This window comes from Manacus candei, unplaced genomic scaffold (assembly GCF_025592945.1).
Source record: "Manacus candei isolate 608988 ecotype Guabito, Panama unplaced genomic scaffold, ASM2559294v1 h1tg000010l, whole genome shotgun sequence".
Taxonomy (NCBI): Eukaryota; Metazoa; Chordata; class Aves; order Passeriformes; family Pipridae; genus Manacus; species Manacus candei.
In genome coordinates, this window is record NW_026138058.1 from 1,713,122 (window position 1) to 1,735,587 (window position 22,466).

The following is a 22,466-nucleotide window of genomic DNA, read 5'->3' on the forward strand; positions in this document are numbered from 1 at the left end:
AACCCCACTGTGGTTCCCAGCCCACTGATGCCACATCCAGTCTCATCTTAAACACCTCCAGGGATGGAGAATCCACCACTTCCCTGGGCAGCCCATTCCAATGCCTGATTACTCTCTCTGGAAAGAAATTCTTCCTGATATCCAACCTAAACCTCCCCTGGCACAGCTGAAGACCCAGCCCTCTTGTCTTGCTGATGGTTGTCTGGGAAAAGAGACCAACCCCCCCTGGCTCCCCCCTCCTGTCAGGGAGTTGCAGAGAGTGAGGAGGTCTCCCCTGAGCCTCCTCTTCTCCAGGCTGAGCCCCCCCAGCTCCCTCAGCCTCTCCTCACAGCACTTGTGCTCCAGTCCCTTCCCCAGCCTTGTTGCTCTCCTCTGGCCCTGCTCCAGCCCCTCCATGTCCTTCCTGAGCTGAGGGCCCAGAACTGGACACAGCACTCCAGGGGTGGCCTCACCAGTGCTGAGTCCAGGGCAAGAATCACTTCCCTGGCCCTGTTGGCCACCCTGTTCCTGATCCAGGCCAGGATCCATTGGCCCTCTTGTCCCCCTGGGCACACTCTGGCTCCTGTTCAGCTCCCTGTCCATCCCCACTCCCAGCTCCCTTCCTGCCTGGCTGCTCTCCAGCCACTCTGTCCCAGCCCGTGGGGCTGCCGGGGGTTGTTGTGGCCAAAGGGCAGGACCCGGCCCTTGGCCTGCTTGAACCTCATCCCCTTGGAATCAGCCCATGGATCCAGCCTGTCCAGGTCCCTCTGCAGAGCCCTCCTGCCTTCCAGCTGATCCACACTCCCCCCCAGCTTGGTTTCATCTGCAAATTTGCTGCTGATGGACTCAATCCCCTCATCTAAATCATCCATAAAGACATTAAACAGAACTGGGCCCAACACTGATCCCTGGGGACACCACTGGTGACCAGATCCCAACTGGATGCAGCTCCATCCCCACCACTCTCTGGGCCCGGCCCTCCAGCCAGTTCCTGACCCAGCACAGAGTGTTCCTGTCCAAGCCTGGCTGCAGCTTTTCCAGGAGAATGCTGTGGGAGACGGTGCCAAAGGCTTTGCTGAAGTCCAGACAGACACATCCACAGCCTTCCCCTCATCCACCAGGCTGGTCACCTGGTCATAAAAGGAGATCAGGAGATAATCTGCTTGTCTCAATAAATCAGAAAAGTGGTTGATGGGACTGCAGAGACTAACCTCGACTTTTCCTTGGTGCTGCCCAAAGTGGTTTGCACAGGCTGGCTGGCTGTGACAGCCTCAGCTGTGGCTGTAGGACTCCAACAGATCAGCTCTGTCAGGTTTAGCTGCAGGACTTTTGGATGTTACCACTCCCACTGCCCATTTCTGCCTCACCAGCTGCAGTTACTGCATTTCTCAGCCAGGATGACAGAAGGGGAATTACCTTTGTGCTGTGCTTGTCCCAGGTCAAGGGCTCACATTTCAGCGCAGCACCTTCATTCTTGACTCAAACTGGTTCACCAAATTGTATCTGTTTGCTTAGATGGCCTGGGAGCCAGAAAACTGGTACTCACAACTAGGGTTTGCAGTGTTAAATCTGCCAAAACATCTCTGTTTCTTTTCTAAGAAACCCTAGAAAACATTAAAAATTGGAACTTCTAACTTGTGTTGTACTAATAGAGCAGTTTTCAAGCTACAGAGCATTTATTTTGAATTTCGTCAAAAAAAAAAAAAAAAAAATCAGATCTGCCCAGGAATTGTGACTTTTGTCTCTTTCCTTTTGCTTTGAACTCGTCAAAACTCACCTAAATTTAGGTTTTAATTTGGCTATGAATAAATATGTGAAATCTTAAGAGGGCAAAATCTATATGCATAATTGCTGAAATACTTTTGCCTATCATATGCTGTATTTAATTATTGATATTTGGTACATTATTGTAAATGAATATACAGATAATATTTTGGTTAATTATTGCCAAACATTTTATGTTGTTGAGATGTATTTATATTTTTTATGACAGCCTATGTCTAAACAAAGTTAACTTTTAACAGAAAATATATCTTGCATTTGGTTGTGTTGAAGATCTAAGCTATATAAATGTGGATGCTACAGAAAGAAGGGTCATGTGTTTTTTAAGATACACAGTTTTCACAAATAAAATTTGGCATGAAATGTGAGGATCTTTTTTGGCTTTACTCAAAAAAGCAGTGCAGTGTATACTCTTGGAGTTCTGTATTATGATGTAACAAGATCTTTCTTTAGGGAGTAGGTAAAATAATGTCAATATATTCTCTGGCAGTTGGGGAAAGATGCCATTTAAACCCTGAATTTGGTTACCTGTGCTTATCCCTAACTAACAAGGCAACAAGCTCCTGAGTTTTGGGCTCTGAACTATATTGTTTTAAACTGTTTTCTCCTGTGAGAATTGCAGAGCTGCATCTTTTAATGATGCTTCCTCTCTTTGGAGACAAATAAATGTTAAATGTTGCCAGTACCCTCCTTCACAGTTTCTCTTTTAGCTCTTTCTGAATAGCTTTCTGCTTTTACTTATTCCCTTGATGCAAATTTTATTGAAATCTCAATTCCTTGTAAATTGGATCTCCAACTATCTTTTGAATTTTATCTAGAGGAAACATAAAGCTACTGAGAATGACTGTTCCTCCCTGTATTTCTCTTCATGTACTCTTAGTAACTCCAAAGACAAAGAATTATTATTTTACTCACTTGTGTGGCAGCTTTGCTCCTCCAGCTGCCAGAGATATTTATGTCCTGTAGTGTGACTTGAAGGCCATTAATGCTGGACTCTCAGAATCTGCCAGTGAAGAGAGAATTTTTAAAAGTTAGGACTCCTGGCAAGTCCTGCTAATTGGATGAAAGGCTTTATCAGTGGAGATTGATTATGGCTTTACTGGATTTTCCTTTGCTGCTAGAAGTAGTCAGAACAAGTCTCAGGGTTTTGAATCCCTGGAAAGCAAAGCTTTCCCAGTTAACCTTCAAAGCCTCACCAGGACTAAGGCAGAAGAGGTTGGCCAAAAGGTGGCTGCTCATCCTCAGGCCACAAGACTCATGGAATGAAAAAAGCATGGGTGCAACATGCTGTGGTTGCATGTTCACCCTCAGCATCACAAAGGTGATGGGAGCTGTACATTTTGGATTTATGACAGGTGGGATGGGTGTGGGGACAGTGTGTGCCACTGCTGGGGTATGGTATTGGCCAATCTGGATGTGAAGGTCAGCACACACCTCTTCTCCACTGCAGTTCCAGTTTGACTCGTGTGATGTCTCCTTGTGCTCTCCCAAGGGGCCTTGTCCTGGGCAAGCCAGGTCTCCCTAACCCAAAATCATGACCCACCCCAGAAAAAAGGGGAGGGGGGTAACCCAGGTTATTATCAATAATTCCCTTGGGGTGGATTAGAGTGAAACAACACTGAATAATCAGTGTCTGAAAACATATATAGGTTGGGTTCATTTTAACAATTTTGTTTTAACAGGTATGTTAGCGTTTTGGCTGTTGTCATCTATATCATCTATCATAGGGATAACCCCTGGGGGGAAAATGCATAAGGGAGAGAAAGGAGATAGGATAAGGGTAAGGGAGAGTAAGGGAAAGCAAAGCTGAGAGTGGAAAGTTGTCTATAGTCACTGTCCACGGGGTCCAGCGATGGGACTTGGGAGTTGCCTCTTCCATGTCTGTCAGTTGAAGTGGTGGCCTCGATCCGTTGGGGTGAAGGAGGGAAGCCCCCACACTCCAAGAAGTTATGAGTTACTGTATCCATGGTTAGTGTCACAGGCCATGCCACTAGCCTCCAACATCTCCTGGGTCTGTGCTGATTTCCCTGAGGGGCCTGGCCAAAGGGTTTTTCCCACCTTTCAAGATTGGCAGAGAAGGGCATGGGCCATCAGAGGTATAATGCAAAAGTCCTGCAGAAGCCTGCAGAAGTCCCTTGGCAATCCTAGAATGCATAAATCATTAACCAACCGTTTCAGTCTCTGACACCCAGCAGAAGTCTCACTCAGGAAACTCTGTCTGGGTTTCTGTGGGGCTGAGGGATCGTGTCAGCATCACTGTGGTTCATTGGCAATCAGTAATTTGGCTGTTCTACTTATAACCATCACTGAAAGGTCTTGCCTTGACTTCAGTTTCCATCTTCTGTTCCTCTCTTGCTTGTATATTCCTTCGGATGCCTTAAAGATTCTTCTAATTTTTTTTTCTAATTTTTATAAGCTTTATAAGTAGTTATATAAGTAGAAGTAGATTTTAGAAGCAGCAGCCTTCAGCCTTTGGCACAGTAGTTTACACATTCCTCAACCCCTACATACCCCGTTCCATGCTCCCATATCAATATCCCCTGAATTTCAGTAGAAAATGTTTAGTCTCCCTTTTGTTTAAGGACATTTGTGACTTGGCCTGAACTGCAAAAGTGCAGTTAAGAACTGGGTGACCGTGTACCCTTTGTGCTCTGAAGAAGATGAAGATGATGAAGAATTGGTCTTGAAAAGCCCCCAGCCCCAATTCTAAGGGGGTGGGACGGGGGTGGACCGGGGCAAAAGCTACAGGGTGGAAACACTTGGGTTTGGACAAGCAATATTATAAATTGTAACACCTGTACGTGGCCAGGGCATCTTGTAATCTCATGCCTAGGCACAAATTAAACCCTTTTCTTATCTCATCCTCCATTAAATTGCTTTGGAGTTTTTTTTTCCTCAGCTCCTGAAGGCAACACTTCTCTTGTCACATTGCTGCTTGGGAACACCGAAGGGAAAAATTGCATTGTAGGCACTGACCAGGGTTTATCCTGTGTCCTGTGTAGGTGGTTAAATTGGGGACTGATATGAGAACAGCCAGCAGTTCTCAACGAAATTCTGTCCCATGCCTTTTCAGAGTGACAGAGAAGAGAAAATCAGGGTACACCCAGACTTCTGTCCCCAGAGTCAGTCACAGACTGAGAGGGCTGTTGCTGCTCCTCCCAGTGACTGCAGGGCAGCTGCAATAGCTGGGGAAGGCTGTGGGAAGGGGGGCCATGGGGCAGCTTTGGCTCTTAGCCCTCCTAGCAGAGTGGCAGTTGTGGGGGCAGCTGCCCTGGATGGCCTTCTTGCACGGATCTTTGTGTCTCTCTGGTGATGGAATGTGAAGAAGGTGAAGAAGGTGATGGAACACACTGTGCTCCGCTCCCCAGTCACTCTCAGAGACACAGAACACAAAACAGCTCCTGTAGGAAAATGCAGAACTTGGTTCCTGGTTGAGAGAGCAGAAGATCAGCTTGCCAGTGCTGTCATGAGGGCTTAAATGTCCCTTCTTTGATCTTGCTCCTCTGACAGACCTCCATGCCCTGCAAAAAACCCCACCCCATAAACAACTGAAAAACAAAAAAAAAAGAACTGAAATTTTCTTCTCCGGGAGCAGTTTTATCTTGTGTTTGGAGCTGTGTGCCTGAGGCTGCTGGGGATGTGCTTTGCATTCTGCTGGGGATCAGTGTTTTACATTCCCTAGCAGGGTTTTCCTTTCTGATGTATTCCTCCTATGGCTGGCAAGCACCCAGGTGAAATTGTGCAGAACACCAAGCATTAAGAAAACAGGAGATAGACACTCTGATTGCGTTGCCTTCAGACTGGAGATGGGTCATTACAAACTGACATTTTCCTAAAATTGAGATTGGAATTGCTGAAGCATTAAGGATAGTACTGCATGTACTTCTCTTTGGAACCAAACCCCTTATCTTTAACTGTAATTCCAGTCCCCCTCGTGGAAGGCTTTCATTGTTTTAGTTATATCAGATTAAATGTTGCTGCTGAAAAAAATGTGTTTCTTGCAGGCAAAATTCACATTTATGTGTTTAACTTGGTTTACATTTTAATTGGCATGTAAATCTGGAGCATCAAAAGGCATAACTTTTATTCCTATTTGTTTCTAGCGATTAAAAATTAATTTCCTAAGACAAGTCTTCAAAGTACAAGTTTCTTGTTAGGAAACACATATGTGTGCAAATCAGGAATTGCTCTGCAGTTTAGGAGACACAGTTTGGAGATTAGGAACAGACAGCAATTACATGCCAGATCAGAACAAAGCTCCTGAAGCCTGTCACATTCATTCTAGAATTTGTGCTAAAAGGCTATATTTTTTTCCCAGTTCAAATTTTGCTCTCGTTTCTTGCCAACATAGAAAAAAAATCTCTTCAAAAATCCTGCAACCTAGCAGTGAATTCTTGTTGCCCACTTGCCAGCAGAAACACCAGACTTTCTTAAGGCCAGTTGAGGACTGCCAGCCAGGGGAATTTGCACTTGGATGGGAGCCTCTACAACTGAGTGCCAGAGATTCCAAAGGAGAGAATACCTGAAAGAGAAGATGTCACAGATGGACCTAGGCAGTGTACCTGCTCAAATATTCTGTTGTTTTGTGAAAATGATGGCTTCAATCTAACGGTATCTGGGCTAGTCAGTATTATGTTTTTCAAAACTGGCTTGCTGGGAGAAATGGTAGTCTATTGTCAGGACTGGCTGTTTTCCTTGGTGATTCCAGGGCATGTAAAAACAGTGTTCAAGTTAAACTATAAATATAGCAGCTAAAGTAGTTGCAGATATACTTATTTCTGCATCTTTGCAGCGATACATTAACTGAGTGCTGTCAAAATCGCTGCAGTAAAGCTGTAAGACGCATCTCTAGCTACTTTGGGATGGTTTTCAAAGATGCTCTGAAATAAAATAAAAAAAAAACCACAACAAACACAAACTGAAAAAAGCCCACCTCTGTTTTGGTTTTGAGATAAAGGGGATATTTTGAAGTGCATCCACGAATTAAAGACATAAAACATCCCATGAGACAATAGTATTTTGTCTGAACATAGTGAAATGTTGCATATTAATTACTTCCATGTATTGCTCCTAATTGTCTGTAGTGGCCAGTAGTGGCCAAAGGTAAACCAGCTGAAATAAAAAAAAAAAAAACATGTGCAGGAATCGTTTTGAACAAGCACACACTACAGAATTTTGATACAGCTCCAAAGGGTCTTATTATAGGATGGAAGTACAGAAACTGGCCTGTAATTCAGCCCTAAAACTTTCCAAACATGTGTGCACTCTGTTAGTTTGTTGATAGACTCATTCCATGCAATTGTCAGCCCTCTACTACCTATAATGGGGTCATTAGTTCTGGGAAAATGGAGTATTTTTCATCACTGCTGCAAGTGTGTACATGTCATAAATGGAGCCTGAAGAGATTTAGTTCCAGGTTATTAAGTGTTCATTTGAGATGGTGGATAATAACTGCTGTTTCTGATATTTTAGATTAGGTGGCCCTTATTGCTTACAGGGCTTATTTTTGGTGACTGTTAACCTTATCATTACAAATACTTATTTAATGACTGAGGCAGTGTCAACAAAATCAGTAAACTCATGTGCTGTCCAAAAGCTGCAAAGTATTGATTCATTAGTTAGCACTTTATCATTAACTAGGCTCTAATAAGAACTCTGTTACAATGATATCCAGTAATTAATGAGACAGCATCATTATTTGAAACTTCTTACATGTAAAAATGAACAATTTTGTGGGTTTGTTCACTTATTAGAATAAATACAAAAGCACCAATACAAGTGTTACAGAATAAATTTCTCTAAAAGTAGCTGCAGAGGAATCACCATCACCCTGGAGGAAAAAAAGTATTTAGACATCAGGGCAAACACAGGTAATTTTTCAAAAGGCTTTTCTGGAATAACACTGTTGACCACTGCAGTAATGTTGTATTTTCCTTGCCTAATTAGATTCATAGCCCGTACTGCAACCTCAAACTCTGGCAATAGCAATGCAGTTGTTAAATGGAATAGCACATTAGAGGGAGAAAAATAGCACTAACTATAGCAAAATATATTTGAAAATGTAATTTTCTACTGCTTATTTGCAAAGAGACGATACGGGCTGAGCTTTTTGTGTCAGTACTTTGCAGATATGTTTCCTTTGATTTAGGTACTAAATCTAAGAGAATCAAGAACTTTTCGCTATTAATTCAACTTTTTGAACTGTTCCCTGTGGCTGAACCATCAACATAGGCTGTGAAATTACAGTTCCGACCAAACAGCACCAATGTTCTGTTGGATGCGCAGTACAAGCATAGTGGAAATCTAACACAGAGGGGCTATTCTTTAAAGAATTTTAAAAATATTATCTTTCAGATTTGCTACTGCACCTTTTATTCCCCTTTGATTCTTGTCAGATGATTATTTAATTAGAGTAATTGTTTGAAATAATAGCTCTCCTTGATGCTGCTTCTGTTTGCTATGGAAAAAATAGTGGCCCCTAATTGTGAACCACTGAATTCATACCATTGTAAGTAAATCCATTGAGTCTGAACACTGGCACTGAGCACCAGGTAAAGACTAGGCCAGTAGTCTCTCACATACCAACAGACACTAGTAGGAAATTATTATTTCACTTAAGGAGTGGCACTTGAGACATGTGCAGCTAATTATGGAGATAGCACAGGATGACCTATTGTTAAGTTTGGCTTGATGTAAACTCTTTTTCAGCCTGTTTGTCAGTCTCGTTTTTGGTCTGGAATTTTCCCCACAAGCTTTATGTCCACCTTAGCTTGAAATATGTTTAAAATGCTGGCCACTAAATAACACACAGGTAAATACGCACAGCTGAAAGAGTTGGTAAAAGGAAGTAGATTTTTGTATTGTCTGTCCTGAGTACTGTATTTTTGTATCCAGTTTTGTGCTAAATGCACAACACCATGCAGGGATCCTGTTGTTCTCTGTCAGAAATAAATAGTGTAGTAATGCTTTTTTCATGAACAGAAGCATTCTCAAGAAGTATGAGATTTTCCAGAGCCACTTTTTATTTCGTCCTCATTTATCCACAGATGCCCTTTTCAATCCACAAGTATTTTTATGTGATTTAGTGTTCCCTATTCACACTGTGGCACAGTTAAATGCTGTTTATTAGGCAAGGTAGAAAACAGATCACTCATGACACAGGCAGTTTGTAATTAGGAGGAACATTTGGTCTAGAAGATTGGTCATTATCCTCATATTCCTACCATTTAACTGTAGAAATGAACCACATACAGCTGTTTTATGGTTCCAGAAGCCAGATTTATACTAAGTTTTGTGTGGGAAGACTCTGTTCCAACACATGCAGCTCCAGTAGGTCCGTTGACCAAACTGTGCTTAGTTGTGCATTCTAATTAAATTATCACTCCTGGGCTCAGTTGTTGTATCTGCTGAGGTCCACCTTTAGACTGTATTAATGGGCTTTGATCCCACCTATTTTGCTTTGGTTGGTTTATACTCATCTACATAACGAGTCAGCACATCACCAGCAGCTCAGTAGGTGGAAGTGGCTGCTGTCCTCCCTTCCTTAGGCTAAGCATGGCTCAGGGATCACATCAGACTTAATCCAATTTGGCTAGTGGGAACAAATATGCCCATCATGCATGATTTGAGACATAATAATATACATTATTATATCTCAAAACCATTTAGAGAGCTAGTGCTTGTCTCAGATCCTTAGAGGTTTGGGTTCTCTCATGTGTGCCTGGAATACACCTTTTGGTCTGAATTAGGTTCCTCTGAAAGAAATCTGGTTTGCAATGCATTAGATTGGCCCCAAACCAGTGTGTGACATGTGCAGACAATCAAGGGCTTAGCTTAAAAAGTGGTTCTCCTGCTCTGACTTTAAGTGCACATTCAAGTGCAGCAGCTGACAGATGTTGAGTTGCTGCATCCTACCTATGGCTTATTGTGGGCTGCTTTTCCATCGTGTCCCAATGAAGCCAGGCTGAAGATTAGTGTTGTTTATAATCACCCTTTTGACTGCCTTGATTTGAATAAGCCACACTTCAACAACTGGCCACACTCAGAGATAGTTTAAGAAAGCAAACCTTGCTGTTCCTCACTGGTTCTTGGGTCAGACACAGCACTGCAGAGTAACCCTGGGAGTGGCTGTAGATTGTGCTCACACACAGAGAGGGTGCTCTACAGCCGACATCAGTGTGCCAGCTTAAGTGCATGATCCATGTGAGAAATACCTCTAATTAGAATTTAGAAGAGGGCCAAATATAGTGAAACAAAGAACTTTATTAACAGCACACTGAGTGCACGAATTGACTTGGTCTGAGCACCCGGTGTGCTGTTAATAAAGTTCTTTGTTTCATTATATTTGGCCCTCTTCTAATTTCTAATTAGAGATATTTCTCACAATCCACGCCTATTGCATCACATAGCACACGGTTAAAATCCCACGACCAAAATGTTAGTCACTGACCTATTCTGTACAGTTTTAGTTGTTTGCTGACTTAGGAAAGTGCTGGGCTGGCTTATATGCTGATATAAGACATGGTAATGTCTTGCTAATGCATAGTCAGGGTGGTGCTGATTATGCAGACTAATGTTCAATTCCAGTTCATTTTCTATTAGACAAATTAGTAAACTTCAAGGAAAAAAAAATCTGGGTAAATTGGTTTCTCTACTTAAATAACTAGTCTGGCTTTCTTAATTTAGTTATGGTAATTTAAATTTTCACTTGAGGCTTTTTTTTTTTTAATTCCTCCTCTCCCTGCTTTCCCCCCTCCCCTCCAACATTTTTTCCATTAGAAAAGGAGAGGAACTAGGGACAAGGGGGTAAAAAAGTGCTGTGTTCAGCTGAAGGGGCCTACTCCTCCAACAGCTTGTGCTCACTGGATATCTGGTTTTATCAATGGGGGCTGTATATATGAATGAGACAGCTTTTTCAAATATAACAATTAAACTGATTTCTGTTTACTTGGGGTTTTTTATTGAGAACCAGGTTTCACATTTTCAGGCATGTCTGAAATGCCTCAGTTCAGGCTTGAGTTTCATCAACTCATTGAATAGAGCAAAAGAATGAAACGTTATCTGTCACCTTCCCGCCTGCCTTCAGCTTTGCAATTTGCAAGCACCACATCTGGCTACATCTGGCTGCTAGACTTAATTATTTCTAGCACTTGATACCTTTCTTGGTCTGGTGGCACGTACAAGTAGCCGTGAAAAATGGATGAACACCCACATTTGGGAACAGGAACAACTGATGTTCAGGTTGCTGCTGTCGTGTAAATTATGTGATAGAACAGGTAAGCATGACTAATGCACAAAAAACTCACAAAGAAACTCACAAAGAACTGTTTTTTGCCAAGTGTGGGAGCATTGTAGTCTTTCACACTTGTGACACACACTCTGTGCTGTCAGAAATCCATTCGCAGCTGAAATAGGTTCTGTGTGCTTGTGAATGCAAACAACGCTCCTCAGGTGTGTAGTCGGTTTGGTGCCGACTGCTTGTAGTGGAAATGATTTCACATATCCCTGGATGTGCTCAGAGCTCCTTACAGAAAAAGTATTCCTCAGAGACCTACGGTTGTTTTTGGGTAATCACTGGGGAGTGCTGAAAGTCACTCTGTGGGAATTGCATCTACTTGTGTGGTCTTCCTCCCGTACCTTATGTAACCTCATCAGCAGTGAGATACACTGTCATAAAAGTGTAATAATTAAAAATAATTTAAAAAATAACATATTTTATATTTTAATAAAAATATTAAAATAATTAAAAACATTGAGATTAAATGCAAAAGAACCATACATGCTTATTGAGACAGCTTTTCTTGGTTCTTCTCTTGCCACACTGACGCAGAGTAGGGGTAAGCTGCACTGATGTGAGATGCATTACAACCCCATAAAACAGTGGGCAAGTTAGCAAATCCAGTAGATCTGGTTTTTAGAAGTGGAGAATCTGACATCTCTCCATTTCAATGGCCCTGTCTATGTCCTTTAGCTACTGCTACAGTAAGTTAAACTGCTAAATTTTTTTATGTAAGGGGCAGCTGGTTCAGGTCATGTTTGATCTACCTCGCCAGAGGAAATGTTTCACTCGGGTGTCATGGTTTAGGAATAGTATTCCTCAATTTAGTACCTCCACTAAAAAGAAAACCAGGAGCTGCTCCCCTTCCCCCATCAGTGAGAGAGACAAAAGGCAGAGATTCGGGGTTGAGATAAGCACAATTTGCTGGAAACAGCAGCGAGATAAGAAAACCAAACAGTAGACAGAGCAACAATATGAAAAAGAAAAGTATTCAAAAAGAGGGTGATTTACATCACAAAAAAGCTCAGGACCAACACCACTGGTGTGACACAATGAACGTGATGAGTTCCCCACCCCAGCCACTCCATAGCCACACTTGCTCCCGACTGCGAACCACAGCCCACCACCTTCTCCGAAGCCAGAGTTCCTTATTTCTGCCCTCTGGCAAAATCTATCCCCCCCTCCCTCACTCCCGGTGATTTGAGGTGGCACAGAATAACCAAGATACTCCGCGTGGCTCCAGGCTCTGCCCCTCGTGGCTGCTACGAAAAATGAACTCTGTCCTGGCCAAATCCAGGGTATTAGGTTACAAGAAAGAACTCTTTAGAGAATAGTGGGAAATAAATGAATAAAGAAGAAAAAGACCAGTCTGCAAAGGCAAAAGCAACTACAACTTTATTATTTTTCAGTGTTGTTTTTCTAATAGAAAATAGCCACTGAAAGAAACAATTGCTTTTTTTCTTTTGGTCAGTTTTTACGAAAATAAGCTGATTTTACAACCCCTTCAGTTTTAAATAACAGAATAACATTTCATAAGTTTTTAATTTTTCATGGAATAACAACATTTTTGCAAAACCTTGTGTTTTCTGTGGGAGAAAGTAATTTTTTAAAAGTGGCAACATTTTATAAAACTGTGTGTTTTAATTAAATATTGTTTTAAAATAATAAAAAAAAGCATTTTTGTGAAGTAAAAAAAAGTTTAGCTTTTGTTTTGTTTTCTTTTGTTTTGTTTTTTTCCTTTTCAAACTCTCTTTCATACTGACTTGCTCCTACATTTGTCAGACTGGTTCATAGTAACCTCAGTAATCTTTTTCTTACTTACTCCCAAAAAGTCAAACTAATTTCCTCTGTTCATTTAATGCTTAAGATCTGTAAATGTTCTTATATGTTGATCAGAAAAGTTCTTTTCTTTTCTTTTCTTTTCTTTTCTTTTCTTTTCTTTTCTTTTCTTTTCTTTTCTTTTCTTTTCTTTTCTTTTCTTTTCTTTTCTCTTTTCCCCTTCCCTTCCCTTCCCTTCCCTTCCCTTCCCTTCCCTTCCCTTCCCTTCCCTTCCCTTCCCTTCCCTTCCCTTCCCTTCCCTTCCCTTCCCTTCCCTTCCCTTCCCTTCCCTTCCCTTCCCTTCCCTTCCCTTCCCTTCCCTTCCCTTCCCTTCCCTTCCCTTCCCTTCCCTTCCCTTCCCTTCCCTTCCCTTCCCTTCCCTTCCCTTCCCTTCCCTTCCCTTCCCTTCCCTTCCCTTCCCTTCCCTTCCCTTCCCTTCCCTTCCCTTCCCTTCCCTTCCCTTCCCTTCCCTTCCCTTCCCTTCCCTTCCCTTCCCTTCCCTTCCCTTCCCTTCCCTTCCCTTCCCATTCCATTAAAAAAAATTTCTCCTCCTGTCCAGTTTATCAACCTAATCCTTAACTCTCTTCCCAGTAGCTCATCAAGACAAGCAGAACATCTTATATCTGCATTAAACTAGGCTCTGTGAGCTTGCACATGGAAATGTGCAATTTTGCATGCAGCTGTCTGAATGTATTATCCCTATTAAAAAGGCTTTGTATTATTTTTATTGCCCTCTTTCCTGGCAATATGTTGTTGTCACTTGGAAACGCAGTTACATAAGAGAGTCCTGAGTTCCTGATGCATCACAGTAATAACACATTGTGGAGAATTGGAGTTGTCTGCTTCTCATCTATGCCTTTTCCTTTTTTTTTTTTTTTTTTTAGATTTTGTACTGTGGCACTGAATTTCAGCAGGACTTAAACAGTAGCTGTAAGAAACAGTCTGGAAAAGGGCCAGATTCTGATCTTTTGCTTGCTGGGCAGCGTGACTGCTGGGTTATAGGTGTGTGCAGAAGGCCAGAGTCGGGCCCAATTCTTGCTTAATTTAAGCGACAGTTTTGTCTGGTGAGGGCAGAGCCTCGATGGACAGAGGCGTCCCTTGTTCCCCCCGTGTTTTCGTGTGTGCCTGGACCTGCCGCGCTCTCCTCTCCAGCCGCAGAGCCCATTCCTGGCGGAGCCTGCAAAGAGAGCACAAAGTGCACAAGTGCTCAGCAATTACTCAGCCAAAGCCTTCAAATGGAGCCCGGGCTTTTCAGCAGGTTCGAGGCTTTCTTCTCTTTCATCACCAGAGCACTTGTCCTGTATTTATTTACCAATTACACATCTCTCCAGCTTTGCTAGATTGGGAATGCAGGGGAGAAAGGGATAGTGCTGATGCTATCAGTGGTTGGCATTGCTGGATTCCGAATGAGTCAAACAACTGCTGAAATACTGTCACCGTGAAGAACTGCTTTTTCTCTCTGGGGTATTCTCAAAGCCACACAGAAGTATTGCCTATGCAGTAAGGTCATTCAACGTGTCAATTAAAAAATACCATTTCTTCCCCCCAGCCTCCCCCAGTTTACTGCAAAATGCTGTGGAAAAGAGCAAGCAGAATTTAAAATATGTCCTTTGGGTTAGGAAAAAAACCCAACCTCTTCAGAACCTGTATGTGTTTAATGAAAGGCGTTGATGTCACATGCAAGAGGAGCTACATAGCTTCAAGACACTATTATAGCACAAACAGAAGAGAAAATCTCTAAGGACCACTGCAAGATATTTTTGTCTGGCTTGTTTTCTGAAGGAAATGTTGTTTTGAAATACGTGACCCGGCAATGTTATAAGATTAGATATCATATGGTAATGCCAAATGCATCATTGAATATATATGGGTTTTTATATTACCTTTGGTGTGATGAAAAGAACAGCAGCCAATTTAATCTGAGAATAATTCAGCAGTATCTGGTTCACATGGATGCTTCTGTTATCTTAGCTTCTGAGCTTGATTTTAGATTGTGTTTTAAACTACTACCTAGTCTTCACTATTCTTTTGTGCATATAATTAAGCCCCAAAAAGAGGTGCAGTTAGTTAGGAAAAATTTGCCATTGAAAATTGCAATGTTTGTTGTCAGCCAGTGTCCTAAATGTCACAAAGGGAGCACTTGCCTTTCCTTTAAACCTTGTAGTTTTCCTAGGTCCTACTTCCGTGAGGTAGTGGACCTCTAGGTTTTGCAATGAAATGAAAGGATCTTTTTCCCAAAATAGATTATTCACAAAAATACTTTGTGAACAATCTGAGCTTTGACTGAGTAGGTGACCTTGAAGGAACTTGCTTGGGTCTCTTTCAGTTGTGACCAGTCAGTTAAGACATATTGAATATGTATGTTAAGACACATTCAAAGTTCCCTTGCTGCACTTTTTTTTCTCTTCAGAGAAGATTTTTTATAAAAGCTTTTAACATATTTTAGCTCTGTGAAGTTAGAGATATCATCTACACCACTAATTGCAATTTGTTTGCACAGTCTTCTTGTGGTAGTTTTTTTGTGATCTAGAGTTGACAAAGCTTCCAGTGAAGCTGAACGTCTCCCTGGGTTTTATCACACATGTTTTCTCTCCAGCAACTTTGGGATTTTATTTAGGGAATATTACTCGCTAGATGGAGCAGGATACTGGAAGCAGGATTGTCTGCCTCTGACTTTGTTGGGACACAAGGTCTGCCCAGATTTTGATTTCCAAGTTTTTAAGTGATGACAGTAGCTTTCTGCTTGGACACTAGGGTCAAAGTACCAGGAATATTTTTAAAAGAAACAGCCCTTAAGGCAGCATATTCCAATTTGTTAAGTGCAATTAGTTTATGTGAATGCCACGGTTTTGAGGAAAGTGTATGCAGTAATATTTTTGTTAACTTCAGGAGGAAAGCACAACAGAAAACCACTAGAGAGATGGAATTTCTCGTCCTCTGTCTCTGGTCATTATTAGTCAGGGAATTCACTTCCTGTGTAGGAGACCCTGGTTCAAACTCCTGAGTTGCAACAAGTTGAACAAATATTGGAAACAATCTACCCTGCTTGTGCAAAGTACCTGTACCACAGCCACAGCTCTTTTTAGGGAGTCCCATTGTTTCATGCTGTTTTGTAAAAAACCAAACCAAATCAAACCAAACCAAACTAAACCAAACCAAATCAACCTAAAAAAAAAAACCCCACAAAACAAAAAAGGAAAAAAAACCCGACACAACAAAACCCTCCATCATTTTCCCCACTGAATTGGAAAATCTTGTTGTGTCATTTCTGTCTTTGGGCTGTTAAACATGACAAAGATGCCTTTTTTTTTTTTTGCTACAGATTAAAAAGCGGTTGTCCCTTTAATGTAATATTATTTTATTTATTTGCGTGGCTGTATCAGTTCCAGGTAAAATTACTGATATCTTCTGGCTGTCACAAGCCATGATGCCAAAGTGCTTTATTTTTTTCATGGCTGTGCTCCAAGGCCTTTGAAGAATGCCCATGAGGTTTAAGGGTGAGGGTTTGTCTAAGTTTCCATGCAGAAGAGCCACAGTAACACGAGACAAGCAGCTGCGAGAGGAGAAGTGCCAAAGATCTAGAACACAATCTGTGCTATGAATAAAGCAGCACAGTAACAGGTTACCTCATTTTAAAGCACATGGTGACAAGTCTTGTGTGAAAGAAAAAAATTACTTACTTGTTCAGGGCACTTTTGCTTAACCTGGACTCTTCGGCTTCTTGTTGCTTGGTTTGCTCTTGGATGACCTTTTCCCAGAAGTTCTTCAGCCCTTCTGCATCCTGACCACCCATCTTGTGGTGCCTGAAGTTGGTGTGCTTGCTCATTTTCTGAAAAGCAATTTGGAGGTCAGGGCAGTCAGAAGCCTGACCTGAGGCAGGTGCTGCCTTGCTCGGCCCTCTCAAAATTTCCTTCTTGCCAAGTGCTATTAAAATAAAGTATGTCACCTAAAAGAATAGGTGACTGATGCTTACTTCACCTTGAACCAAAATATAAGGCATTGAAACAGGCCTTGGGTGACAGTTAAATGGTAAAATTATATTTTTGTTACTGAGTAATGACTACACATGGCAGAAATCACTGAAATATTGCGAGTGCCTCAGTGTATGTGAGATTTTAAGTGATTTTGGGATAAATGCTTTCAAATATAGTGCCATTGTCACTGAAGTTCAGATTAGACGTGAAGGGTTTTCCTTTTTTCTATCTCCTATAGTTTTAAAACAGATGGTTTTATCCAAGGGAAATGCATTGGTCTTAAATGATTCTTTTCACTGCTCCAAATGATGCCTTGCTCAAAACATGCAGAGGAATTATGAACCTAAAGTTGAAGCACACAGAGTGCAAAGCTCTGGGGAACCTCTTATAGCCTTGCTCTTTATTTTATCAGAATTCAGTCTTAAATACCACTAAAAGTAGACCTTCCTAAAATACAAGCATGAGTTCCAATAAATGAGAAAAAGGACAGAAACTAAGTGAATTTGTCCTTGCTAAATGCCTGTTATTCAAACATGGAGGGTTTTAAAATTCTCATCCTCATACTCCAGAGCTCCCTATGACTAGATCAGCACTTAGTTCGAGAGTTGCCCTGAAATCCCTTTTTTCCTTGTGTTCATCTGTATTCTGCCATCATTTGATGCTTTTTCCAGCACTCCACTCTGTTCTGCTGATGAATTAATGCCTCACAGACCCTGGTATGTACTTGTGAATCTTCACAGACAGTGTCATACTTTATGAGCTATCCTTGATAAGCACTAGAAAGACTATGCTAATGTAGGCCAATCTGAGGAAACCTTTGCTTTGTACAATGCTTTGAGTGGAAGATCAGAGGAAAAGGAAAGGATGGTTGGTGTAATGCAATTAAGGCAGACTCCTGTAAGTTCTTATTATCAAACACTCTATTATAAACTCCTGAAACCTTAAAAGGGCACATGAGTAAGTTCTTGCCGTCTTCCTAGATTGAATATTTTAGATTTTTTGTAGTTTTCACAAATCTGATTTTTAGAAAGATCAGTGATAACAAATAATTTTCCCAAACTTGGTGCTAAGGCTGACTGGTGTGAAAAAAGTGCCTAACAAGAAAAAAACCTCTTCCATATGCGGCATTTTTCCACTGAGAAGTCCAGTTACTTAAAGACTAGCACAGTCCAGCTGGAGTAGTAAGTGTGAACTGGTTAGCCCATGTAATATAATCTCCTATGTGAATGAATATCTTAAGAGGTTCGGATTCTGGTCCTGCAATGTCACTGAAACAACCAGGTGTTGTTCTCTGAGGCAAACAGGATTTTTTCTGGTGTTTTCCCTTGCTGTGGACTGGGGATGCTGTTGATGTAGCACAGTGGGATACAGGACAAATTGTTACATTGGTGTGGGTGCAGCAGTTCCACTAAAAACCTTTTGCTATGCTTGCTGTGTTTATTGATGAATATGGTCTAAATGGCAGCATGGGTAATCTTAATGGTCTTTCATCTCACTCTGAGGCCCCAAAATAATAGTGTTATTTAAGGCTTCATCTTGCAAAAAGATGTGCATGTCACAGGTGCACTGGGACATGTCCTACCTGTGTCTGAGTTCTACAGGCTTGAAGCAGTGCTAAAATAAGTGGTCTGATAATAGCTTGTTACAGCAAGTGATGGAACCTGATTATTTCATCATTCTTAGATCAGCAGGTCACCTGGGTCTTTGCACCATTTAAAAGCTCTTCTATCAGCAGCAGCTGCCCACTTGACACTCTGCAGATAATTATCCCATTGCCTCAGAAGCCAAGTGCAAGTTGCTGACAAACTGTCTGAGTCAGTTTGCCCTCCAAACCCTATTATACTTTGCCTCATGTAAGAATCTACCATAACACATTAACCTTCCATTAGATATTAAATTTTTACAATTATTAAACTTCTAGTAGATGTTCTTCAAGTGGTACAAAGAAGGTCTTTATCTGAGGTCTAAATTTGTTAGATTTTTGAGAGGGTGCATGAAGGTCTTGGCTGCTCCACCCAGAAGAACAAGGTGTGATCAGACAGGTGCCCAAAAGATGGAGGTACTTCAGCAAACATTGGCCTGGTATGTCTGTGGGGACTTTTTACAAGCCAAGAATCTTTGACTTGGTAATAGTTCTTAGGAATATCAGTGAGAGTGAATATTTCACATGGTGTTGTCATGGTCCTTGCTGAGACAGATTCCTGGTGTGAAACTTTTGAATACAGCTCTGTCTGGCACGACTGACCAGCATCTCTCCTGCTATCATGTGTGAAAGCATCCTTTCTTTAAGCCTGGCCTTGCAACATCCATGTGTGGAGATTAGTGCACTGTGTAACACCTTCTGATTTTATTTCTGATTGGAAGATTCTACTTAGGAGCATGGTCTGGATTTCCCAGTAATTCTCTAGGTTTGGTGGTTTTTTTGTATCAAAAAATCCCTTATTATTGCTCTACAAAACATGTTTTGTTGATGTGTGATTTTCTTCTTTCTTTTCAGATGTCCCAGTAATATAAATTGGGCTTACACTGACAGTTGGACTTAATTCTATCAAACCTGTTCTGGATTCCTTCAACCAGATTCCTCAGGGTTCAGAAACTGGCGGGACAGTTAGATTTTCTCTGTAAGTAAAAAACACACTTTCTTACAACCACTTGGCCAGTTTTGTCTGGGTGGAAAGTGAGCAAGGTAAAGAGGTTCTTTATCATCCTTATTTTCATTTTGGATTGCCAGGTATCATTCCAGACACATTCAAGGAAAGTTGGGGAAGTGTCTTTCTGAATTCTAGTGGCAGGTGGTTTTAACATTCTTATCCACTGATATGAATGTAAAATAAGCAACAGCAACACTTCCATGCATTCAACATTATTCATTGAGAAGGTATGGACTGAAAATTTATGTTATAATACATTCTGCAGTATGTTTCCTATGAAGGGCTACTAAGATGTGCATAACAGCGGTGCAAGATAGAGTCCCTTATTAAATCTTCAGCTAAGGTAGTTAAGGAAGGAACTATTTTTGTATGGGTTTTGCAGTCCTACCTGCCCATTTGAAGTGTAGTTGGTGGCTTTTTTAGGGAGTCAACAACATTTAAGGAAAGGTAAAATTAGATCTTGGTTAAGGTGGCTTATGTATTCGGTAGTTCTGCAACTCAACTGTCAAAAATACGTGTATGCATTTACAAAAGAATTTTTTACAGCATTAATCATTTTGGGGACCTAATTTATATGCTAACAAGTTATTAATTTATGGAGAATGTCCACGAGAAGAAGTAATTAAAGAAAAAAATTAATGGCACCATGAAAGAAAAATCTCCTATATTTAGAAGCAAACCATAAATCGTGTGGCAGTGCAGCAATCTGTAAAACAGCCAATCAGTCGTGAATCAAATATAACATCTACAGACAGTACATTAGTTTAAACTCTTTGAGCTCCTGTCCCAGAGCACGTGGGAATGAGGATCAAAATACAAAGGGTGAGCAGATCTCTCCAGTGCAAGGGAGAGGAAATTCTAAAATTTTGCTTCAAGCTGTAAATTATCACATGCACAACTTTTATCAATTGGCAAAATGCTAGTATATAAACAGCCAGGGGTACAATCATCTCTCGTTGAATCTGATCTGTAATATGAATGTGCTTTGTTAAATTAGTAAATTTCCAAATATTCTGGTCTCAGCCCCTACCTGGTCTGCGTATTTTGAATTATTGTAATCTCAGACAACCTCCACTGAGGTACAAAAAGGACTTTTAAAAAATATCCAATGCAAGTAATTTTTCTTCTGCACACTTTGTAATTCCTATTTTGGACTCTTTCTGGAGGAATTTCGAGAATCAGAAATGGCTCTTGATGTTTGGAATAGAATTGCTGTTTTTAGCTACCTTTATATATGAATTAAGCAAGCAAAAGAAGAAAATCTTTTCCAAAGCCTCAGAAGGCATTTTTTTACCCTTTTTCAGTCTTTCTATTTAATATTTGTCTTAAGATAGCCATTGTCTTAAAAACTCACGATGAGATTCTCTGAAAAGCTTTTTCCTTTTAGTGAAATTCAGTACATTTACTTTTTAATGTGTCCAGTAAACCTGTTAACCGAACAGAGTTTGGAGAAAATGTCAAAATATTTTTTAATCTAAATCATGCATAACTTAAAAGACTATTTTTTTTTGGCCAATAAAAACAAAACGACCTTATGCTTTTTGTCTTACTGGAAAATGTTTTAACCAGCAACGTGAAGTAATGTTTGAACATTTCCAAGGTTTATTTTCAAAATATTTTGAAAGAGAAAGATTTTTATTTTCAAATTCTTTTGAAAGGCAAATAGTTTAACAAGAATGATTTTTTTTTTTAACATCTTAAAAAATATTTCTTTTCTAAAAGGTTGAGTGAAATAGGTCTACTTTTACCTCTTGCAATGGATTTGAGTATTCAGCCAATTTTACTGTGTAATGCAATCATGTTGCTGAAAGAATTTCCTCTGTCACTTCAGAGGTTTTTGAAGATCATTGTAAACAATGGAAAGATTATCTTTGACTTCAACTAGACTCAGTCCCTTGGGTCATATCATGACCATGAGCTATCTTATCTTTGTCAGAACACTAATTAATGTCCTATTCCTTTTACCCTTCACCAGGGCTTATTTGCCTAAGCATAGAATGTTTTCCAGCATTACACAAATATTACAGTATACTGCATGAGTTCAAAGCATTTAAAAAAAAAGTAAGAAGCTCAATGTTCTAAAAAGTTTTAAGCTGCACTCGTAGAATGCATGGTTTGGATGAGTATCCCCTTACATATTCCTTTTATGGTGGTTTTCTTTCCCCTGAATTATGTGTAATACAGAAGTTCTAGTAATACCAAAAAATATAGTAACAAATATCAGGTTAATAACTGAAGTTATGGTTAGAGTAAAAGAGGCAGGATACCTCTTACATTTTATAAATCACACAGGATCACATTATTTTCCACAAAATCATATTGTAATATACAGAATTCAAGGTCATGGAGGGAACAAGCAGAAAACCTTGTTCAAATTCATGACTAAACAAAATGTAAAATAAATGTATATCCGTGTATTTCTAGGCATGTTTGATAGTTAAGACAGGAAGAGAAAATCTTATTTTGGCCAAAATACAAGAATATAAATGCTTACTTTGATTGTATAGTAGTTTCCTCTTCTGTCAAAGTATGGTTTTCTTGAGTGATTACTGAATCATGGCAGTTTTACCTCTGGGCTCCCCTTTTCAAGAGAACTCCAACTGCCAGGAATAACTGATGAAATCTGCTCATCCGTCACTCATTTTTATTTGTGAGTGATGACATCTGCTATTATGGGTTAGTTTAATGGCAGGGGAAAAAAAACCCCAAACCCACAGTCCCGTTTTGCGAAGTCCGGGATGCACCGAGCGGAATGACCAGACAGTTACAGGGCACAAACTCTGGATGCCACATTTAATCTGTGCTATAAATTTTGGCAGGTGCCACTGATGTCATAACTTGGCTCTGGAGGAACAACCTGCTCTTGGACAAGCCCAGATCACTGGGGCATAACATCCATAGGACTCGCAGGAATTCAGCACCGTCTGCTCCAAGAGAAAGGATGGATCTGAGAAGAACATGTTGGATAACACGGCTCGTCTCAGG

General features: G+C 40.7%; 1 protein-coding gene across 1 annotated transcript; it reads right to left on the minus strand.

The window, feature by feature from the left end:
- Window positions 1-13,410: 13,410 nt before the first annotated feature.
- LOC127466527 (protein FAM240B-like) lies at window positions 13,411-22,061 on the minus strand. The gene is made up of 3 exons (XM_051777405.1): window positions 21,976-22,061; window positions 16,537-16,685; window positions 13,411-14,033 (listed from the first exon to the last, which is right to left on the minus strand). Exons 2-3 carry the CDS (start codon window positions 16,680-16,682, stop codon window positions 13,901-13,903), a joined length of 279 nt encoding a protein of 92 aa, XP_051633365.1. The 5' UTR covers window positions 16,683-16,685; window positions 21,976-22,061; the 3' UTR covers window positions 13,411-13,900.
- Between the last annotated feature and the right edge of the window lie 405 nt (window positions 22,062-22,466).